The following is an 18,518-nucleotide window of genomic DNA, read 5'->3' as shown; positions in this document are numbered from 1 at the left end:
CACGGTGGGCATAGCTGATAGTTCTGTATCTAAAGAGCATACTGTCCATAGATGGAGGAACCCGATGCATCGGGGGAACGTTCACTATCGGACGTCGTATCTTTGCACCGTTTCGACAGAGGGAAAATAATACATCAGTTTAGTTGCTTGAGTTTTAGGGCCCTGGTATTGTGCACGCTGGCTCTGAGTTACACTGCCACGGGGACACTGAATACTCGACACATTTAGTATCACCCCTGCCAAGCTACAAACATACCTACTGAGGAAAATCTACTGTCTAAAGAATATGTGCACAACAGGAAACAAACTGCAGCACAAATAATTTATTAATCCACAACACAGGTCTTGTTTTATTGAAAGTGTAGCTCCATCATTGACACTGTGCCGTTTCAACAAACTGAAAATAACATAATATTTGAGTAATCAGTTACACACCCTGATAAACAACGGCTCAGTAGTAATAATAGTGATAAATAACATGGGGGAAAACCAAGACAAAACAATTGAATTGTTGAAGGTAAGCTCATTACAAGAGTTCACTCATACTATCATACTAAAATAAAACCTATCCCATATGGTAGAAACAGTGTGTGTGTATATATATATATATATATATATATATATATATATATATATATATATATATATATAAATCAGTGATTTATGTTTAAAGTCATCTGAAAAGGGAAGTGAACAAAACGACTCATTTTAGGAATATTGGATTTTGAAACAAACACAACTTCATATTGGTGTGTCTCACTCACATGTTGGGCTTGTTGTGTAGACGATTGTGTAGTTACGAATAAAAGCACGAAGCAGCTCCTCAGGTGCAGGACTCCAAATGACTCGACTCTGCTGCACCGCCGCTTTAGGACCAGCTGGGGGCGCTGTTCAACAGCAGAGGGGGAGACGAGCATCATCCACGGAATGTATTTAGAGAAGGAGACTGAATCTGCGTCTGTTTCACAACAACTGATTTGGTTAAGTTGTGTTTGCTTCCAGCTGCTGAGCAGATGTTTTCTGGTTGGACAACATTGGCTCACGATCAAAGAAAGAAAATGTATATTGTTTTGTTTTCTCACAAACAGGCTGTCACAGTCTGATTACTGTTGAGCGTTATCGTTTCCCGTCCTATGTTGTACACACAAAAAAGTATGTTATCACAGACAGGCAGGTCGACTCATTGACAATTTAATCATTAGAAAAGAATTGCACACATTACACGTTGGTGAAACCAGCAGCTTACAACTCTAAGCAGCTTCATAACTGCTACGAGTACTGATACTTAACATCAGCTTCCTCCTACTGTTTTCATTGTAGTTCACAGTAACACAACGCAGGGGAGGTATTTGGTACTTTTTTTTTTTTTTTACATGGAAAAATAACTTTTGTGAAAAAGAAACAAAACACGTCCCCGGGGGAGCAGACCTCATCCATCCGGGTTTGTGCAACATTTGCGAGGCAGAGGCAGACAGAGCCGGCGTATCCGAGGCGAGGGGCTGGCAGAGCGGGCGGCCTGGGTGACTACGTACGGGTCGTATCCCTCAAACAGAGCGTTCCTCTCTTTGGGAACGGACAGCTCGAGAAGTCTCTCGCTGGCTACGGAGTTTCTTGCCGCTCTGGAGACCGACCAGCACACCGAGCGCTCTCCTTCGAACTTGGGGTGGTGGAGCTTAGGGGCTGAGACGATGAAAGGGTGAGGGTTATCATAGCAGGTAAAACCATGCCGCTGTAGGTCAAAGTTTGAAAGACTTACTAGCAAGCAGCTCTATGTGTGCTGAGGCTTTGCAGGGTCTGTGGGTCATGGTTACAGCCTTAGTTTTTGGGCCACAGCCCTCCAGAAGCTGCCTTCTTTTTGGTTGGGCCAGCTGGCATATTCGTGTAGTGGTGGCTGCTGTCTGCGTCAACCTGTTCAACTACAACCCCATTCAGGACATGATTTAGAACATATTAAGCACACACACACAATGTCAGACGTGGGCTAGGAAAATGCAATCTGTGAAACCAGAGTGCAAAGTGGTAAAGAGAATAAGCAACTGACATCCCCTTTAAGGTCAGTTTGTCAGACTAGCTGAAAGTAGCTGAAACCCTGGCCTACAGTTACATGTGGAGTTTAAAACACGTTGCTCGTTGCACAGTTGCAACGCTGCTAGCACCTACGCCATCTTCTACACGCCCAGCAGGTCATCAGGAAATGCTTGCGTCACTCACTGAATTGGGCTGCGGGGGCTCCGGCTGCCAGCCAGCTGCGTGGAGACGAGGTTGAGCCAGACGACGCAGTCGGTCCGACGCCACGGCACGGAGAGCCCATTCACTCACCTTCCATGTGGGAGAAAGTCTGGGGCAGGACAAAGGGCAGGAGAGTAATTGGAAGTACGAGTGAGAGGAAACCAATGTCATAAAGAGGTGCATTAGGTGTGAGGAGAGGAGAGGAAAAGGTGGTGTAAGTTATGAGAGTAGAGAAGTTTCAATGAAGGGAGGAAGGAAGGAAGCACGTAGATAGGAGCACCAGAAAACACAAGTGTATACAATTAAATATAAGTCCTGACAATGATACAAATGTAAGTGCATTCTCATATTGAAGCCCATATTTGAATGATCAGCAAGTCTAAATAAATAGCAAGTGGGCCTACGAGAACAAAAAGGCTTGTTTTAATGAAGGCCGGCTGAGGCGATATTGAGTGGGGATTTCTTGCACAGCTCACATTACAAAAACGTACTATAATCTCCATTTAAACAATCCGAAAAACAGAGTCAGAGTCATTATACTGCATCTGTTTTTTGTTGTACTGCTGAGCAGAGAACCCAACAGAGGTTTCTATGTCAAAATCAATGCCCATCTATAAAGGCGCCACTGCAAGCTGTCGTTTTATTCATGGCACCACAGGAGCCTGACTTAATGCTTCTGATGGGCTGGTGCTGTACAAAAACAGACTTAATATTCAATATATCTACATAAAATGGGAGGAAGTTAAATATAAGCAGCTTCCAAAAATGTATAAATAATAAGAGAATTCTAATATAAGATCGGCGCATGATCATTTGGAAATGGAATCAAAGCAGATGTACCATCTTGCAAAAGAGAAATCAAACATACATTAGTTAGTTTGTCACTAGCTGTAGGCTATTATGCATTAGTAATGTTGTATATTTACGTGACTTGAGTGTAGAACTTTTTATTTCTACAGAGCTCCGACCATCGAGGCGTTAACTCTACAAAGAAAAACAGTACACTGCATTACAAAAAGAAACAATAAACACAGCAGGGCAGGTTTGCAAATGAAGGAAGCGGTTGAGTTAGAAAGAGAGCAATGTACCAGTTTTGGTGGTGGAACCCGTTTTCTCTGGTGGCAGCTGATCCAACCAGTAAACCGAACGACTGGAAGATTAAAAGAAGCTCCATCAGAGAACGTGGAGGGCATGGAGAGACAGAGGGTGCCAGCCAGGCAAGTCCAAAGGCCGGTCCACAAGAAAATCATCTGATTTTATAGCTCGCCAGCACACAAAAAAAACAATGAAATCATACAAACCTGCTATTTTCTACCGTATGGCTTTAACTGTGACAATTACATCGCGTGAAAAGCAGCAAGTTGATAACGAGAGCTGCTGTAATCTCCAGCTCAGGTGGAGATCTAACACCAAAACAACTGTGTCCGTCTTTGCAGTTAGACTGACATCATGTGTAAGGTATATAATGTGAGACACAAGTGAAGCACCTCCAAGGTCAGCAGACCCCCCAACGGTGGACCTGTTCCTGGGGACACGGGTCAAATGAAAACATCACCAAAGCGAGCTACAAGAGAAATCTATATCAAATACTGTGTTATGACAATAGCAGGAAACATTTGACCTGAGAAGACAAGTTTGCTAATGTTCCTGGCTCGCAGCACAGAGAGTTAAAGAGCTCTCTGCAGTGGCATTGAAAATAAAACTATTTCATGACAGGGTATTAATAAGTAACTTTTATTGGCAGTAGGGACTGTTGGCCATTGGTCACTTTCAAAATATCAAATCTAGCCCTCCTTTAAAAAGTGCCGACCCTCCTGACCTAGACCTACCGGTCTGGGAAGGTGAGCCGGTCGGGTTTGGGTTGGGCGAGTTTGTGCGTCTGAGTTGCCATGGAAACAGACGAAGCTGATGCTGGGAAAAAGAGCATATTATTTCTGTAGTTCACCACTTATTGCAATTTAATCAATCATCACAAGCAGGATATTTGACAGTGTGCATGATGGAAATTCAATGCAAATAGCTTACTTTATTATTTGATGCTAATTTGGGTTGTATTAAGGTATTCTGTCATTTCATACAGTATTTAGTTACCCACTGCGATTCACATTTTCCTATCTATTTACAAACAATCTGCTATACATCAATGTATTTAAAACATATCAATAACTTAAATCGCTAAAAAAAAGCTGCAGGCTTGATTTAACGTTTACATCCAATACAACGTGGTATAATACAACTGAATAAATAATAAACTTGAGAAGCAAACCACACGCTAAAATCAATCTGTAGGTGACAACATCAATGATGTCTAACATACTTCACAAATAGCAGCGACGACGGTGAGCTTTAGATCATAACTCGTTACCTGTTGTGCCTCGTTGTGCCACCGACACCGGCTGGTTGCTAGGGGATCAGGTGACGCCGGTGTATGTCTCCCTGTTTGGGGCAGTCAGGTACTTCCCACTTAATTGCTCAAAGTTTTCTCTTTGGTATAATTATATATATATATATATATACACACGCTGGGAAACAGCTATTTCACAATCAATTTAAAATTGAACACAGAAATTAAATAATGCACAGGATCTTTAAAAAAAACCAACACCTTTATTTTCAAAAGACTTTTCAATTCTTATAAAACAGAACAGTAAATAACCTACCAATGCTCCTTGAATAGTCAAGATCAAAGCCACAAGCTTAATAGAATACTGTAGTTATTATCCTCTAAAGTAGTATTGCAGGAGTCTACTAGGTGAAGTCATACGCAGCTATACAACAGTCACAGTTTGTGTAGAGTTTGGTTGATATTGTAGATAACACTTGGCTTGTGTTGTTTGCAGTTGCAGCATTTTTAAAACAATACTTTCTACTGTTTTTATTTAGTGTAAATCCCCACGTCTCGTATGTGTCAGATTTGTGTCCCTTTAAAACATCAAATTCTTATGGAGATAACTGCTGCCTTGGCGGAACAAAGACAAAGATAAAACACCACTACTTTCCTCTAAGTGATCTGGCAGTATGGGATCTGTGCTGTACAGTAAAAGAGGCAAATCTCAACCAAGATTCTGTAGAATATAGTTCACCTATAAGTACTGAAATGAATGAATTTCAGGGGTCCATGCTATGAAAATGAGAGGATTTCAGTGATGACACCAGACACAGGCGAATATTCACGAGGCACTGAGCTCTTATTAAGCTGCCAGCGTAGTTATTGGGGAAATGGTAAACGGAAAAGAGGGCAACAGACAGTCCAATCTCTTGCGGGCAGTTCAGGTAGAACGGCAGTGAAAAGGCATGTAGGAAAACTGGACAGAAATAGGTCAATATTGAGTATCAGTAGCACCAGGAGAAAGAGTGTGCGGGTGCGTCAGTGTCAGAGGGTCTGCACTATGACCGGATACAGTAGGGACATATGTTCGGCTCCTCTGATGGGCAGCTTGTGTGTGGTGTAGTAGTGGATGACCTCGGGGATGGTGGAGAAAGGAGGGCTGTTCTCCCCGAGCACGTAGTGCCGCTCTGCGGACCGCGTGAACTTCATATGCATGAAACCTTTACAGCTCCTGAAAGAGTAAAAAACAGGAAATGCTCACCAAACACTGAAAGTGCATTTACCTAGCGTTTTAAAAGTGCTAATGTTCGGACACCCTCAAAAGAGTATTTCTTCATCCTCAATGCATCTCTTAGATTTGTAGTTCGTAGAAAAGTCTATTTGCCTTTACAAGTGCAATGATAAACAATATTAAGAGTAAGGAGGACTTTTGGGTGATCCATTGCAGCTTAAAATGAAGCATTACAGGAAACATTTAAAAAAGCTGATGGGACACTGATGATTTTCATCTAAAAGACAGCAGTAGTCAAGAGTATGAGCGAGAGGCTCTACCTGAGTGAGAGGGAGTAGTCGTTCCGGCAGCTCTGGCTATTCCTCACCAGGTAAGAGCTCTCCTTGCACAGAGTCAGTAGACTCTCTGCCTCCGAGCGGCTCAGAGCCCCATGGTACCACCTGCAGGAGGAAACACGGCCACGTGACAACACAAGAGTTTTAATTCATGAAGCAACCCACAGACTGCATCGGTCTTATTTACTTTATGCCCCAAGGTGCGGACATGTGTGGTTGAAACACACTACAGCAACATCAAGAGAGTGTAAGATCAAAGCATTTGCCGTTTTCAATGTAAAAAAGAAGAGACGTCCCTGCTCGAAACAATAACGTATTATGTGTAGAGACAGTGACCTTTGACCACCTGCAGATTGAACAACAGTTCATCCTTAAAGACTAGGCGGACGTTGTGACAAAATAAAAATAAATTCCCCCCAAGTCTTCCTGTGATGTCCCGTTAACAACCATGGACTGGACGGCTCTGTTGGCACGGAGGCAATATCATTTAAAAATCTTTGTAGATGTCCGCTTACACTTGTCTCTCCAGGGGCATAGTTGGATCCACTCGCTCTCCAAGGAGAGGAGGTGTGTCAGAGGGAAGAGGGAACGTGGTGGAGTCAGCTGTGGACGATGAGGCGCCCGTCTTGGTGAGCCGGGTAGGCTCCGTCTGAGCTCGGGAGCGCTCCCTTTCTGCTCCTTCAAACTGAACTATGGCCGGACAGAAATATACAACACGTTTGTTTAAAGAATAGAAGGAAATGCACATATTTGACAAAGATTTGAAACGGATATAATGACAAAGCCAGTTTACCTGCTAGGGCTTTAGATATGTTGTCTTTCTTCCACTCCCAGGGCTGATCATATTCATCAGCCGGCCTTTCATCGTCCCGAGGCAGCCTGCTCTCTCTGCTGTCTATCTGGTTAATTCCTACATCAACCCTCTGAGCTTGTTGTTGTGCTGCTGGAGCCGTGCGGTAGTAGGGTCGAGGCCGCTCCTCGTACGGGTTATCATACAACTGGACGCCATCCGTACTCCCAGACCTGTTGCTCATTATGCTGTGCTGAAGTTCTGCACAGTAAACAAGGAGTAAAGGACTTTTAAACTTTTCCAAAAATAATCTGGAGCCACAACACCAAAATGTGAAAGAGACAGATAACTCAAAACAAACCTGAGATAATCCGTTGGGCTTCAAATGGCTCCATGTAGCTGCAGCAGTCTGATGCAGGTTTGGAATCCCAGATTTCTCTGTCTCTGGGTTCTGGACAAACATCAAATGGATCAGAGTAGTCTGTGTCAGCGTCCAATGCTGCTGGGGCAGAAGGAATCACCTTGGGGAGAGAGAGAGAGAGTAACAATAAGCATCTCACAAACAAATAAAATGGCACGATAACAGTCTATAAATCAATAGGTGTGCGACAGAAAATGAAAGGAAAGCAGAACACAAATAAAAGCCGTTCTTACAGGTTCCTCTTGAGTAGTCACAGGAGTTAGAGGGACTTTAGAGCAGCCAAACTCCTGAGAGTCCACTTTAATGAGTCTGTGTTTGGGAGACACCACTTTCACCTGCAACAAGGCAGACGTAAACAAAAGTTAAAATGTTAAAAGGTATACGTCGATAACTTCACCTGTATGACTGTAAAAAGATGCACGTCCTACCTCAACACCATTAGGCAGCACTGAACCGAATGCGGGAAAAGATGGAAGGCTCACTGTGGGGCTACAGGGGCTGAAACCACCATTTTGATGCTCCTTCTCAGAGTGCTGATATGGGTCCTCGAAATCCAGCTCCTTCTGAGCTCTGTAGGCCCTCAAAATCTCACTTTCACTGTAATCTGGCCTCGGGGGCTGTGGAGGGTCACGCCTGGTGCCAAAGTTTAGGTAGTCCTTCAACCACTTGGCCATGGATCTGGGTATGAAGTGGCAGACACATAAATAATTAGAATAGTTGAGGATTATGATGTAATGAAATTACAAATAAAGCGTCAAAAAGAAAAGTAGCACATTTCAGTCATTAAGTATAGCCTGAGGTCAGTTCTGCCTATTGTTTAGTAACATGTTTATTTCCCTTAGGGCGGGCGATGAAATCAACAGCAATAATCATCACAAATGCAGTAAGTTTTCTAAGTTATATTATAAATGAATGAGCACGTTGTCGTTCTGCCAGTGCACTGATTCATTATTTTCCTCAGACGAATGGCCAAAAGATTTTGCATCAGGGCCCTAACATATATAGGTTACCTGTTAGTGAACTAATAATTGCGAATATACACTGTGGACCATGAGTAAAGTTGATGCCGTAACAAAGTGATGCAGTACCGGCCAAATGCCGAAATTATAACTTGAATTGGGCCTATAAAAATATTATAAGAAAAGCAGACGTAACGTTATATTAACCACGAGGATTTGGTTTACTTTACCATAATATAATACATTTAAATCCCCCGAAGAACTGACAACGCTTTAAGAAATAATGGCGTTAGCATCAATCAACAGGTCCAGCAAAAAAACTAACTGACGTTAACTATTTTATTGATAACAAAAGGCTGCTAGCCTGGTTGCTAAATCAACAAATCAAAGCCACCATTCACAACAGCTAGTTAGCATCGTAAATTAGAGGGTTTCAACCAATCAACGCCAGTCATAATAGTAACGCTAGCTTAAGGATAGAAGAAACCTATTAGCACCCTGCTAAATAATAAATAATAACGTTTTTACGTGCAGCTCATATGTTATTAAACAGCAAGTAATGGGTTAAAGTGATGCGAGAAGCACAACTGACGGCCAATGCGCGATTAAATAAGCCAGAGCTAAATTAGCAGCATAGCAGCTAACGTCGAAGCCTAACAACCGTTAACGTTAACTAACGGCTACCTGCTAACGTCACTCCTTCACGCGCACCCGCTTCCTTCGCATGGACGGCTTCCAGCTCACCATCCGGCGTGTCGTCGTCTCCGTTTATTGGGCCGAAACACCAAACATTACTATCCGTGAAATCCGTTCAGCTTGCGAGCCAAGCAGGTCAGTGTGCTAACGTTAGCCGGGCCCAGACGACACGGAGCGAGGAGCAGACGGCCCCCGACACAACACTCGCAGGCACGGCGGGCTCTTAAAGGCGCATCGGGAGGCAGTGTTTGGTTTGGCCGAGATCAATGTTTTAAAGGGGCTTTGTGACTCTGCTCGATGTGACATATGAAACGATGCGTTATATGAACAAATGCAGCCTTAAGACGGACTTTGGACTGCTCGGAAATATAAATAAAGTTATATTCTGATGTCAGAATAATCATTAAGATATCAAAGGTCTGAGGACAAAAGGTTGAAGTTAAACAGATTTTAATAAACATTATAACATACACCTAATTGTAATAGAGAGAAAAATGCCTTTACACAATAAGACTAAAATTCAAGACTAACTCCAGCGCCCACCAAAATATTTAATTTTCATCAGTCACTTCTTTAGAGAAATATTATTTATAGGATAGACCCACAAACTGGTTTACAGATGATTTTGAGTTCTATACAGAAATTGCAAAATATTCAATATCATTGTATTTCTTCATGCATCATTTATACAATTGTGTGTCCCATCATTCAAATCAAAAAACATCCATTGCATCTTTTATTCATTCGCTGTCATTGCTGTCACTGTCTGAATACGCCCCCAGCAGGCTGAGAGAAGATGAACCATTTTGTGTGGTAACGGGCTTGGAGGCGTTGTTGGAGTCAGTCGTAGATGCCTTTGAATCTGAAAAACAAGTGACACACTAGTTGTTCATTCAAAATTCTATTCAAACGTTTGATGGACAATGCAAACAAGCAGCAAAAGAAAACAGGAGCCTGAAAATGTACAAAAAACAAGTTGATCATGCTCATGGAAACCCGATGGAAAAGCATTTGGTAAGGAAATAGATCAAATGAGTTAAAAGATTTTAGAAGAGAAAACCTAGAAAAAGAGTTTCCTATTAGATATTCTGTCATGTTACCTGTTTGTGAAGTGGGAGCAGCAGGTCCAGGTTTGTTGACGGACGCTACAGGTTTCTTTCGTACGACCAGGGAGCCCAGTGCCCCTTTACCCCCCAGCGTCCCCACACTCCTCTCCCAGCTCTCCACCTTGGCCTTCTTCACTCCTCCAGCTGAGGTTGCCTGTGGAAACACAGCATGATAATCTACTACTGTCTGCTGGTACAATGTATACATGCAATTCAGCATTCCTTTAAATTGATAACAAAGCAAATAATAACCCAACATTTTCACTTTTGCACTAAAGTTCCTTTAAATTATTGGACATTAAATGACAAATATGTTCATTTGTCAAGTAACCAATTCACACAAGGGTATATAAGGCTTTACAATGTAGTTAATATATAATATTTGATTTTATTATAAAACATGCTGTTTTGTGATGTATCCATATCGAGAGGTGAAATTAGCTATATTATTATTATATCAAATGAAGAATTTCAGGCTGCAGGACTGACATCTTGAAGATGTTAACTTTAAATCTGGAAACCTCGACGGGTATTTGAAAATGTGTGGGGGACAAACCTAGTTGAATGCGAGTTGAATGTATGTACGTACCTGTGCCTCTGTGGGTTTGACAGTGGTGAGGATATCTGTTGGTTTGTCTGTGCTGAGTTCCTTTGGCTGCGAGCTGCAGCTCTCCTCTTCTCTCTCTGAATCAGAGTCAGAGTCTCTGAGTCTTTTTATAAGGGCACGATCCAACATCTCTCTGTGAAACATCACACACACACACACATACAGCTTTAATTTATTTTTATTTTACTGCTGCTCAGAGCTTCCTTATATTAATTGAACAAAACTCATTAAAAAAACAATCAGAAATCATATATATGACCTAGAGTGATGTTTACCTGACTTGAACAAATACTTTCCTTATATCACATCAAGACTTCATGTACCATTCTTTGATTACCATTTATAAACTAATTGTTATAATGAATTATGAATATACATCAATATCCACCTCCATCACTCACTTTGTCTCCCGTTCGTCCTCTTCTTTCTCCCTCTCCTTTTCTCTTTTCTCCAGATCTCTGTACCGGTCGATCATTCCCTCAAAGTCCACCTGAGCCTGTCTCTGGTTCAACTCCTTCAACTCCTGCAGGTTCTCCAGCACCTCCATCTCCATCTTGGAATCCTTTGTACGGTTCTCTAACACCTTTTAGAGCAATGAGAAATCATCAACTCTTCATTTTAATTGGCGATTGAAAATAATATTAGCATATTATCTTTGAACACTGACCTTCATGGGGTTGTTGAGTTCCTCTTCTTCTCTCTCCTGTTGGACTCTCTTCTCCGCCTCCTCAACCAGTTTCTCTGCTTGGAAGTTTCTTGTTGCACCGTGCTCCATTGCATAGTCTGTGTTCTCTGGGTCAGTCTATAGTTGCAACATATAAGAGAGTGTGAGAAATGTATTAATGCATAGTGCTTGAAATGTCTATTTCACAAACTAGCACAGACACCGTTATACATATTGTGTATACTGGGAAGTATTTGTTTTCAATAGTTTCATTCAAATTAAATACTCTCACCTTAAATGTAATCTCAGCAAGGCATCGGGTACATTTGATATAGAAACGGAAGATGGGAAGTCCCATGTACAGCTCGTTCATAACAGTCTCTTTGCGTGCATTGAACTTCTTCCCCTTGTAGATGTATTCTCCACATGTTTTACACCTGCAAACAACCAGAGCGCCATTGATGATGACCAGTGTCACATGACTCATTTACGGAGGCTAGAAGGCGTTGGTCTCTATAGGAGGTAGCCATGTACCCTTTAAATTCAACCAAACTATAAGAAATCGTTTTTGCCTTAACAGAAAACAAGCAAGAACAGACTTGTCATGTGATTAGCTGCCAGCAACGCTACCTATTTACCAAGAGAGCTCAATGGAATCCTTACTTTCTCAGTTAACTTAAAAAATACAGAGACACCATCAAAAGGTTTGAAATGAAGGTTTTTGAAAGTCATGAGGAGCATGCAAAATGATTTAATAGTCTTACTATCCTAAAACGATTTTCCAAATTAGAGCCAGATCACTGGGACAATATTGTTGACCAATCGTAGCTCCTCTGAAACGTATTGGCTAAGGATTAACAAAAAATTAAAACATGTTTGAGGTATTTTTAAGTAGTGTACACATTACAGTTTGAATATGTTTATTATTTCAGTGTGTGACCACAATCAAGGAAAACAATATCTGCAAAAGCATTGATAACATTTTCAAATAATTCATTTATTGTCTTCCTCTGCCAGCTCATCTTGCTTTCTAACACCTGTTTTCTAAGAGAAACAGATACCCTCCATTGGTCTTTCTCTCACTCAACTATTATTGAATTTAATTGAGTAACCAAGCATTTACACTACTGATAATTCGTTCTTCGATCATGGATATAAATATGTGAAAAACTGCATAAGGTTTTTCAGGTTTGTGTATCGAAAAAAAGCTGTGTTTCACAATAAGAGTGTGGAGCACGAATACAACAAACCTCATGTTGAACGGAGCCATCAATCTGACCACATATTGGCGATCTTTAGGGAGTTTGAGTTTTGGTATTTTGGCTGGATCAAAATCCGGGGGGTAGTATTTCTGTGGGGAAAAAAAACACAGATTTCAGTACTGAAAAACCACACGTAATAAAGCTAGGTTACTGTGCTACGTTAGAAGTAGAAACAATGGAGTGTAATTCCTATAGAAAGCGAGATTATCGGACACCTATTGTGCTTTAGATGTAAAAAAAGAAACAGTTGAAACAAACCTAGAAAGGCACTATAGCTACAAAAGTACTAACACTAGCTACACTTTAGCTCCAAAACCAACGTTAGTCTGCGTGTTTTTTATTTAACGTTGAGTGTTTTTAGCGTTGCGAGGCCTAGTGTTCACATACTTACATTCAATACTTTTCTTTCAGACATTGTTGCTTTTGCTGGAAACCCAACGTGGAGAATAAAACGTTGGAATAATCAAAGAGAGTTAACTTGTTAATGTTAACAGAGAGACAGAGTTAGCTGCTTGTAGGCGCTCCACTGTTCACTTCCGGTTGCCTCACTATGAGCCATCGGAGCTGCACTTCAGTGTGCTGCTGCCCCCCAGCGGTGGGGGTGGGAATTTGTTATAACAAATCAGAAGTATGAATTTTTCCAAAAGGTCTCGGTTCACTCTAACAGATATTCTGCATAATTTATTGTAGTGTATTTATTTGAACTCCCATAGCTTTCACTAGCACAACAGCTATCCACTGTTATGTGTTAAAAAATGACAATAATATTACCTCAACACACATACATAAACATGTAATAAACAAGTAAAACATACTTGCATTTAGACTAATCATGTCCATTGCTAATTTTAAATTGCATTTCATATCAAATGTAACATAAGATCCATTTTACACATTCGGTTTTATTATGTATCTGCTTTTTTGACAATTATTTAAACCCACATTGAATATAAAGATACTATACATATTTTTCAATGGCTGCAGTTTACAGTCGGATAATTATTGCTGATATAGATATTGACCACTGCCCTATTTTTCCCCAGACCCATGTCTTTTTCAAGAGACAGATTGCTCAATATGAGTGAGTAAGAGATTGGGATCAATAAGGTGGAGGAATTGTCATTGACATGGGGTCTCTAACAAGATTGGTGTGTAAACAAGCTTGCCTTTCCACAAATTGCTGAAAGGTGTAAAGGTTATTCCTGGGAAATTGAATCCTGATAACACATTGGCAGAAAGAAATGTAATGTTTACAAAAAAGGTAGTCAAGAATATATATTTTTAAGATTGTCTTGAATAATTTTCTATCTCGTTCAGATCCAGGTTTACATTTTGTAGTAATGAAAGTTGTCTGTGTGGTGAGCCGGCCACAATTTGACACATGAAAAGGATTCATAAATTTGTCAGACATCTATTCAACTAAAGGGTTACGTATGCTTTTAAAAACAGAACTAAGATTGGAACATGGTTTGATTTCCATTCAGCAAATACATTATATGATCAAATATGTTTAATGAAATGTAAATCGACCTTTCAACCTTCACTGATTTCATCCTGTCAGGTTCCTTCCTCTAAGATACAAAAGGTGCTGAGCAGTGTCACCAGTGTCAAAACCTTCCATGAATATCTGGGTAGCTGATGTCAACCGCAGGCGTAAAGCACCTATAAAGAGGGGCGCCTGTACAGAAGACCTCCAAACCCTCCACTCAGCAAACGCAGACATCCCACTTGTCTTCACTCGCAAACGAGGACTGCTGCTATTTCTGCGTCTGCACCATGGTGAGCACTCGAGCTCTCCTCCTGGCGGCCACCTGCTGCTGCGCCTCCCTTTGGCTCGTTCATGCAGAAGAGTCCTCACTGGAGACCCGCTCGTTGGATTTCCCCCTGAAAACCCAACAGGAGAAAGAGCTGGTGAGAGACTTTACCTGGAGTTTGGATAGTAAATGTGTCAGCATTAGTTTTAATAGTATCATTGATTTAATGAATATTTTCATTTTTGGGCAGATTGACGCGCTGCAAGAGGTTTTGGAGAAACTGAGGAGCAAAGAGATGCCCTTGGAGAAAAAGCTTGGCTGGCTGCCTTCGGTACGTATATATTGTATATAAAACAGCGTATAGTTCTAGTTTCTAGGACCAGGGATATGTTGATTTATTTAGAAAAAAACACTCCCTATTTTTGTTAAAATGATGAATCTGCAAACATGCTCCTGTTTATAATTGTTTTATTTTACTACAGTATGACATCAATGTATACATGTCTGACTTGACCTGAACATTACTAATACATTAGTGAAAAACGCATATGCCCATGTCTTATGAATTTATTTGGCCTTTATCGTTCCAGTGTGACGCCGGGGAGCCCTGCGCCGTGCGTAAAGGTGCGCGTATTGGCACACTGTGCAGCTGTCCTCGGGGTACTTCCTGTAACTTTTATGTTCTCAAATGTTTGTAAAGGGAATAGTTTAGTTTTGGTTTTGCTTGTCCCAATCTGCTGTCGTACTGTTAGTGATCGATTAATACAATATGTTTTCATTTTATACATTTAACATGTTATAATATGTTTTGAATATTCTGCATATATTTAACTTTCTCTTCCATCTCGGAAATGATTTCTGCAGGATTCTGACATCTTGTGAAATATTTTGAATGTAGTTTATTGTTCCTGTAACGATGGTAGAAATGAGAGCTATCCAAGCAACGGTTTCTAACCACATTTGTAAGATAAGCAGGTCAATAAATCAAATAAAAACCATCCATGTCTGTGTTTATTTGGCGATTAAGGGGGGATGCAGAATTTAGCATAACAAAAACAAGCACAACCTCAGGTCAATGATAATGATGATTGTTATTTCCCACAAATCCCTTGTTGGGAAATTGCTTTTCAATTAAAATTAGAACACTAAAACACAATATTTAAAGGAAACTAATATATATATATATAGATATATGATGATTCGTTTTTTTCACGTGTCACATACAACTCAAGCTCAACACGTTCCTTAACACACGGCTGCATTCCAGCACACCAGCTGTCATCTCTTTCTGCAATAAAAAGCCGATGTCAGGCTTTTTAAAAATGACATCACATTGTGCAAGTTTCCAACATGGCGTCCAGCCGGGTGCCGGAGAGGGAGGTCCGGGAGGAGTCGAAGCGCGCTGCGACCGCAAACCCCGACTTCAGCCCCCACAAATACTCGTTGCTCATCATCATAGGACGCAGCGCTCTCCTCAGACGGACGGCGCCCATCGACAGGGAGATCGAACGAGGTACGTTGGTGTCAACGCCTTATGCAGCTGTTGCCGTCTTGCTTTTCGCCCCCATCTGCATTCGGATCAAATTATATTCCGATGCCTGCAAAACTGCCGTCGACCCATTCATCCTCAACGATGCTACAACGAGCCCATTGCGGCGTTTGTGTAGTTTGATTCACCCCACTGATCGAGGATGCGTCATCTGGCGACAGTCCACCATCAGCATCACCTCATCCCTGGGGGCGCATGAGAATCAGCAGCAGAGCGCAGCGGGTGGTTTGTCTTTCGCCCCTGTAACGTTATGCCGTTACGTATGTGGAGACGTCTTTGAGGCAAATGTTGCAGTGCCAATATTCAGTCAACACATTGGCACTTGTGAACGAGGAGCCATAACCTGTGTGCGCTAATGTAGCCGTGGAGAGGATAGAATGCGTTTTGCTGTGGAAGCAAACAGCGAATATGTGCGTGCAGAGTTAATGCACTGCATACAAATCGAGATCAACGGACAGAGACAGACATGTTGATAATCTCATTTAGGCCTTTAAACATTTCATAGTCCCAAATGTCAGTTGTTCACGATCTAAGAAGAAAAGCCTTGTTTTCAGCAGTGTGATTACAGGCATTTTTCAAGTTTTACCATTCTGCTTAAAATGTTTATTTATCAAATGAGTAATCTATGAAGTTAAAATCAAATCGGTTCTTTTCTCTTGTGTTATACCCTCAATGTCCACTTGATGAATCATTTCACAAAGCTATGACTTTTCAGTTTGTATTGATTCAATCATTTACTTTAGGTTCCTTATTTTTGTTCATTTACTGGCGCAGTTTTACTAAATTTTCGCAAACCTCCCCTTTCCATTTTTTTGTCATAAACAGTTTCAACCCCAACACTGTAAAATAAACAACATATGTTTCAATTTTGAAAAATGGATTTTCTGGTTTCCACTCAGACCTTTTATACTCTCCTCCATTTTTTGCGGCAAAAATGTAATTAGAACTATTAAACCATTTTAATGTTTTAAAATGAACTGTTCATCAAATTGAATAATGCACTGGTGTTTGAGTGTACCAGAAAACATACTGCTATATCACTTTTGTGAATATTTTATTTGGACTTAGTGAATATGTTGCCCCATATGACTGTGCATCTTTTATGTCTCCAGGTATTCAGTCATGGGACATTGACTTAAAGTCCTGTAACCTGAACCTCTATCTCCAAGAGTTTCTTTCCCAACACACAGCATCTTTCAAGGGTGCAGGTAAGCAACAGGAAGTTAACGTAACCCTTTATTGCTAAGAAAGCCCAGTCCCCATTGTAACTCGCCAGTTTGGTCGGTCTGGGGTCAACGAGGAAAGGAGGAAGGAAGGAAAGAGGAGGCGCAGTCGAGTGATTGTTAAACGTGGGTGGGACTGTTGGACAAAAAACAATAGAGAATGTAACCAAGCTGTGCCACCCCTCTTTCTGTATGCAGCCTTTTAGTATGCAGAGCAACCAGAGAAACTGAATTAAAAAAAAGGCAGACAGAGTCAGACGGTTGTGTTACAGCTGAGTCGTGAGGTGATGAACACTCACAGGAACAGACAGGTCTGTATCTAGGGAGGACAAATAGCAGCCAGAAAGGTTGCATATTTGTTAGATATTATCAAAGAACAACGATCTTTTAACAATGCCTAAGATTATGTTATTTTAGGGTTTTGTAAAAATAAAGGAAGCAGGCATTTTGTAAGAGACGATAGTGAGAGAGACTTGAAGACATTTTGAGAAGCATATTCACTTCCTGTGGAAAGACAAATGGAAAGATCCACAATTTTAAGGTAAATATGTAGCTGGAGCAAGCGGGTAGCTTAACACCTCGATGACATATTAAATGACATATGACACATTGTTAACTAATGATCATTAAAAGGCTGTTGGGCACATTTAGTTACGTTTGCACAAAAGCCAGACTAACCATATGTCCTGTCTTTGTGCTAAGCTAAGCTAAGATAAGCTAAGCGGTCTAATAGCTCTAACTATTACGCAGTCGTGTAAAATATATATATATTTTTTTTTTCCCACAAAAATGTTTAGAATTTGACATTGCTCATGCCACTGCATAACAAACTGGTGAGCCAGTACGGAATGACAGACATTTTTTATGATTTACAATAAATTTGGTACTCCTATCCATTTGGCTGTGTCAGCCTCTGTAACCTCAAACGTTGATCCAGTTCTGCTCAGACTGGATATTCCCCTCAGATTGACCTAAATTGGCATCTCATCTTTGTACAGTCCCTCTGACTCAGCTCTTCCAGTCTTCGTCTTTCCACTTTACGCTTTTTGTGGAAGAAGTCAATCACCCTCCCGGCTATTTCAGTGCACTTTTTTAATGGACTCTTATTTGCCTTTTGCTCTCTGCTCAGATCTGACTTAAGCTGTCGTCATCTTCCCCTTCGGCTCCTGCCTTTCTCTTCCTTTATTTCTATTCTCTTTTATTTTATCGTCCTCCTCAGGGCAGAAGTGTCTGCGGCACAGTAACAGAGTGTTGGACACCCAGGTCCTGATCAGTCCATCTCAAGAACAGGTTCATTCAGAGGTGAGAGGTATATGCTGACCAACTCAAATGGGATGAATTGACCAACTCAAATGGGATGAAT

At 41.1% G+C, this 18,518-nt stretch overlaps 5 protein-coding genes across 6 annotated transcripts in view; 2 read left to right on the top strand and 3 right to left on the bottom strand.

Moving 5' to 3' along the window:
* Window positions 1-639: 639 nt before the first annotated feature.
* On the bottom strand, window positions 640-4,740 carry spmap2 (sperm microtubule associated protein 2). Its single transcript, XM_062557284.1, has 3 exons — window positions 2,212-4,740; window positions 1,757-1,916; window positions 640-1,680 (listed from the first exon to the last, which is right to left on the bottom strand). Exons 1-3 carry the CDS (start codon window positions 2,410-2,412, stop codon window positions 1,430-1,432), a joined length of 612 nt encoding a protein of 203 aa, XP_062413268.1. The 5' UTR covers window positions 2,413-4,740; the 3' UTR covers window positions 640-1,429.
* A 76-nt stretch (window positions 4,741-4,816) lies between these two features.
* On the bottom strand, window positions 4,817-9,280 carry LOC119227759 (SH2 domain-containing adapter protein F-like). Of its 2 annotated transcripts, none has more exons than XM_037486825.2 (8): window positions 8,979-9,280; window positions 7,764-8,013; window positions 7,569-7,670; window positions 7,276-7,435; window positions 6,918-7,175; window positions 6,640-6,814; window positions 6,110-6,229; window positions 4,817-5,789 (listed from the first exon to the last, which is right to left on the bottom strand). In XM_037486825.2, exons 2-8 carry the CDS (start codon window positions 8,007-8,009, stop codon window positions 5,603-5,605), a joined length of 1,248 nt encoding a protein of 415 aa, XP_037342722.2. In that variant the 5' UTR covers window positions 8,010-8,013; window positions 8,979-9,280; the 3' UTR covers window positions 4,817-5,602. The 2 variants fall into 2 exon arrangements, with proteins under 2 accessions (XP_037342722.2, XP_037342723.2); XM_037486826.2 differs by having other exon boundaries at window positions 9,039-9,280.
* Window positions 9,281-9,423: 143 nt separating this feature from the next.
* yju2 (YJU2 splicing factor homolog) lies at window positions 9,424-13,186 on the bottom strand. The gene is made up of 8 exons (XM_037486829.2): window positions 13,021-13,186; window positions 12,618-12,718; window positions 11,660-11,804; window positions 11,371-11,505; window positions 11,105-11,286; window positions 10,686-10,836; window positions 10,091-10,250; window positions 9,424-9,852 (listed from the first exon to the last, which is right to left on the bottom strand). Exons 1-8 carry the CDS (start codon window positions 13,042-13,044, stop codon window positions 9,731-9,733), a joined length of 1,020 nt encoding a protein of 339 aa, XP_037342726.2. The 5' UTR covers window positions 13,045-13,186; the 3' UTR covers window positions 9,424-9,730.
* Window positions 13,187-14,268: 1,082 nt separating this feature from the next.
* LOC119227660 (cocaine- and amphetamine-regulated transcript protein-like) lies at window positions 14,269-15,139 on the top strand. Its single transcript, XM_037486658.2, has 3 exons — window positions 14,269-14,540; window positions 14,634-14,714; window positions 14,974-15,139. The coding sequence occupies exons 1-3, from the start codon at window positions 14,406-14,408 to the stop codon at window positions 15,079-15,081; spliced, it is 324 nt and encodes a 107-aa protein (XP_037342555.1). The 5' UTR covers window positions 14,269-14,405; the 3' UTR covers window positions 15,082-15,139.
* A 493-nt stretch (window positions 15,140-15,632) lies between these two features.
* LOC119227659 (microtubule-associated protein 1B-like) overlaps window positions 15,633-18,518 on the top strand; it is a 10,078-nt gene continuing 7,192 nt past the window's right edge. The window contains exons 1-3 of the mRNA XM_062557408.1: window positions 15,633-15,896; window positions 17,045-17,140; window positions 18,375-18,457. Of these exons, the coding sequence (XP_062413392.1) occupies window positions 15,734-15,896; window positions 17,045-17,140; window positions 18,375-18,457 (342 nt within the window). The 5' untranslated portion in view covers window positions 15,633-15,733. The remainder of the gene's footprint in view (window positions 15,897-17,044; window positions 17,141-18,374; window positions 18,458-18,518) is intronic.

Source organism: Pungitius pungitius, chromosome 14 (genome assembly GCF_949316345.1).
Source record: "Pungitius pungitius chromosome 14, fPunPun2.1, whole genome shotgun sequence".
In the NCBI taxonomy this organism is placed as follows: Eukaryota; Metazoa; Chordata; class Actinopteri; order Perciformes; family Gasterosteidae; genus Pungitius; species Pungitius pungitius.
The sequence above is the reverse complement of the archived record's forward strand: the minus strand, read 5'-3'. Positions and strand labels throughout refer to the sequence as shown.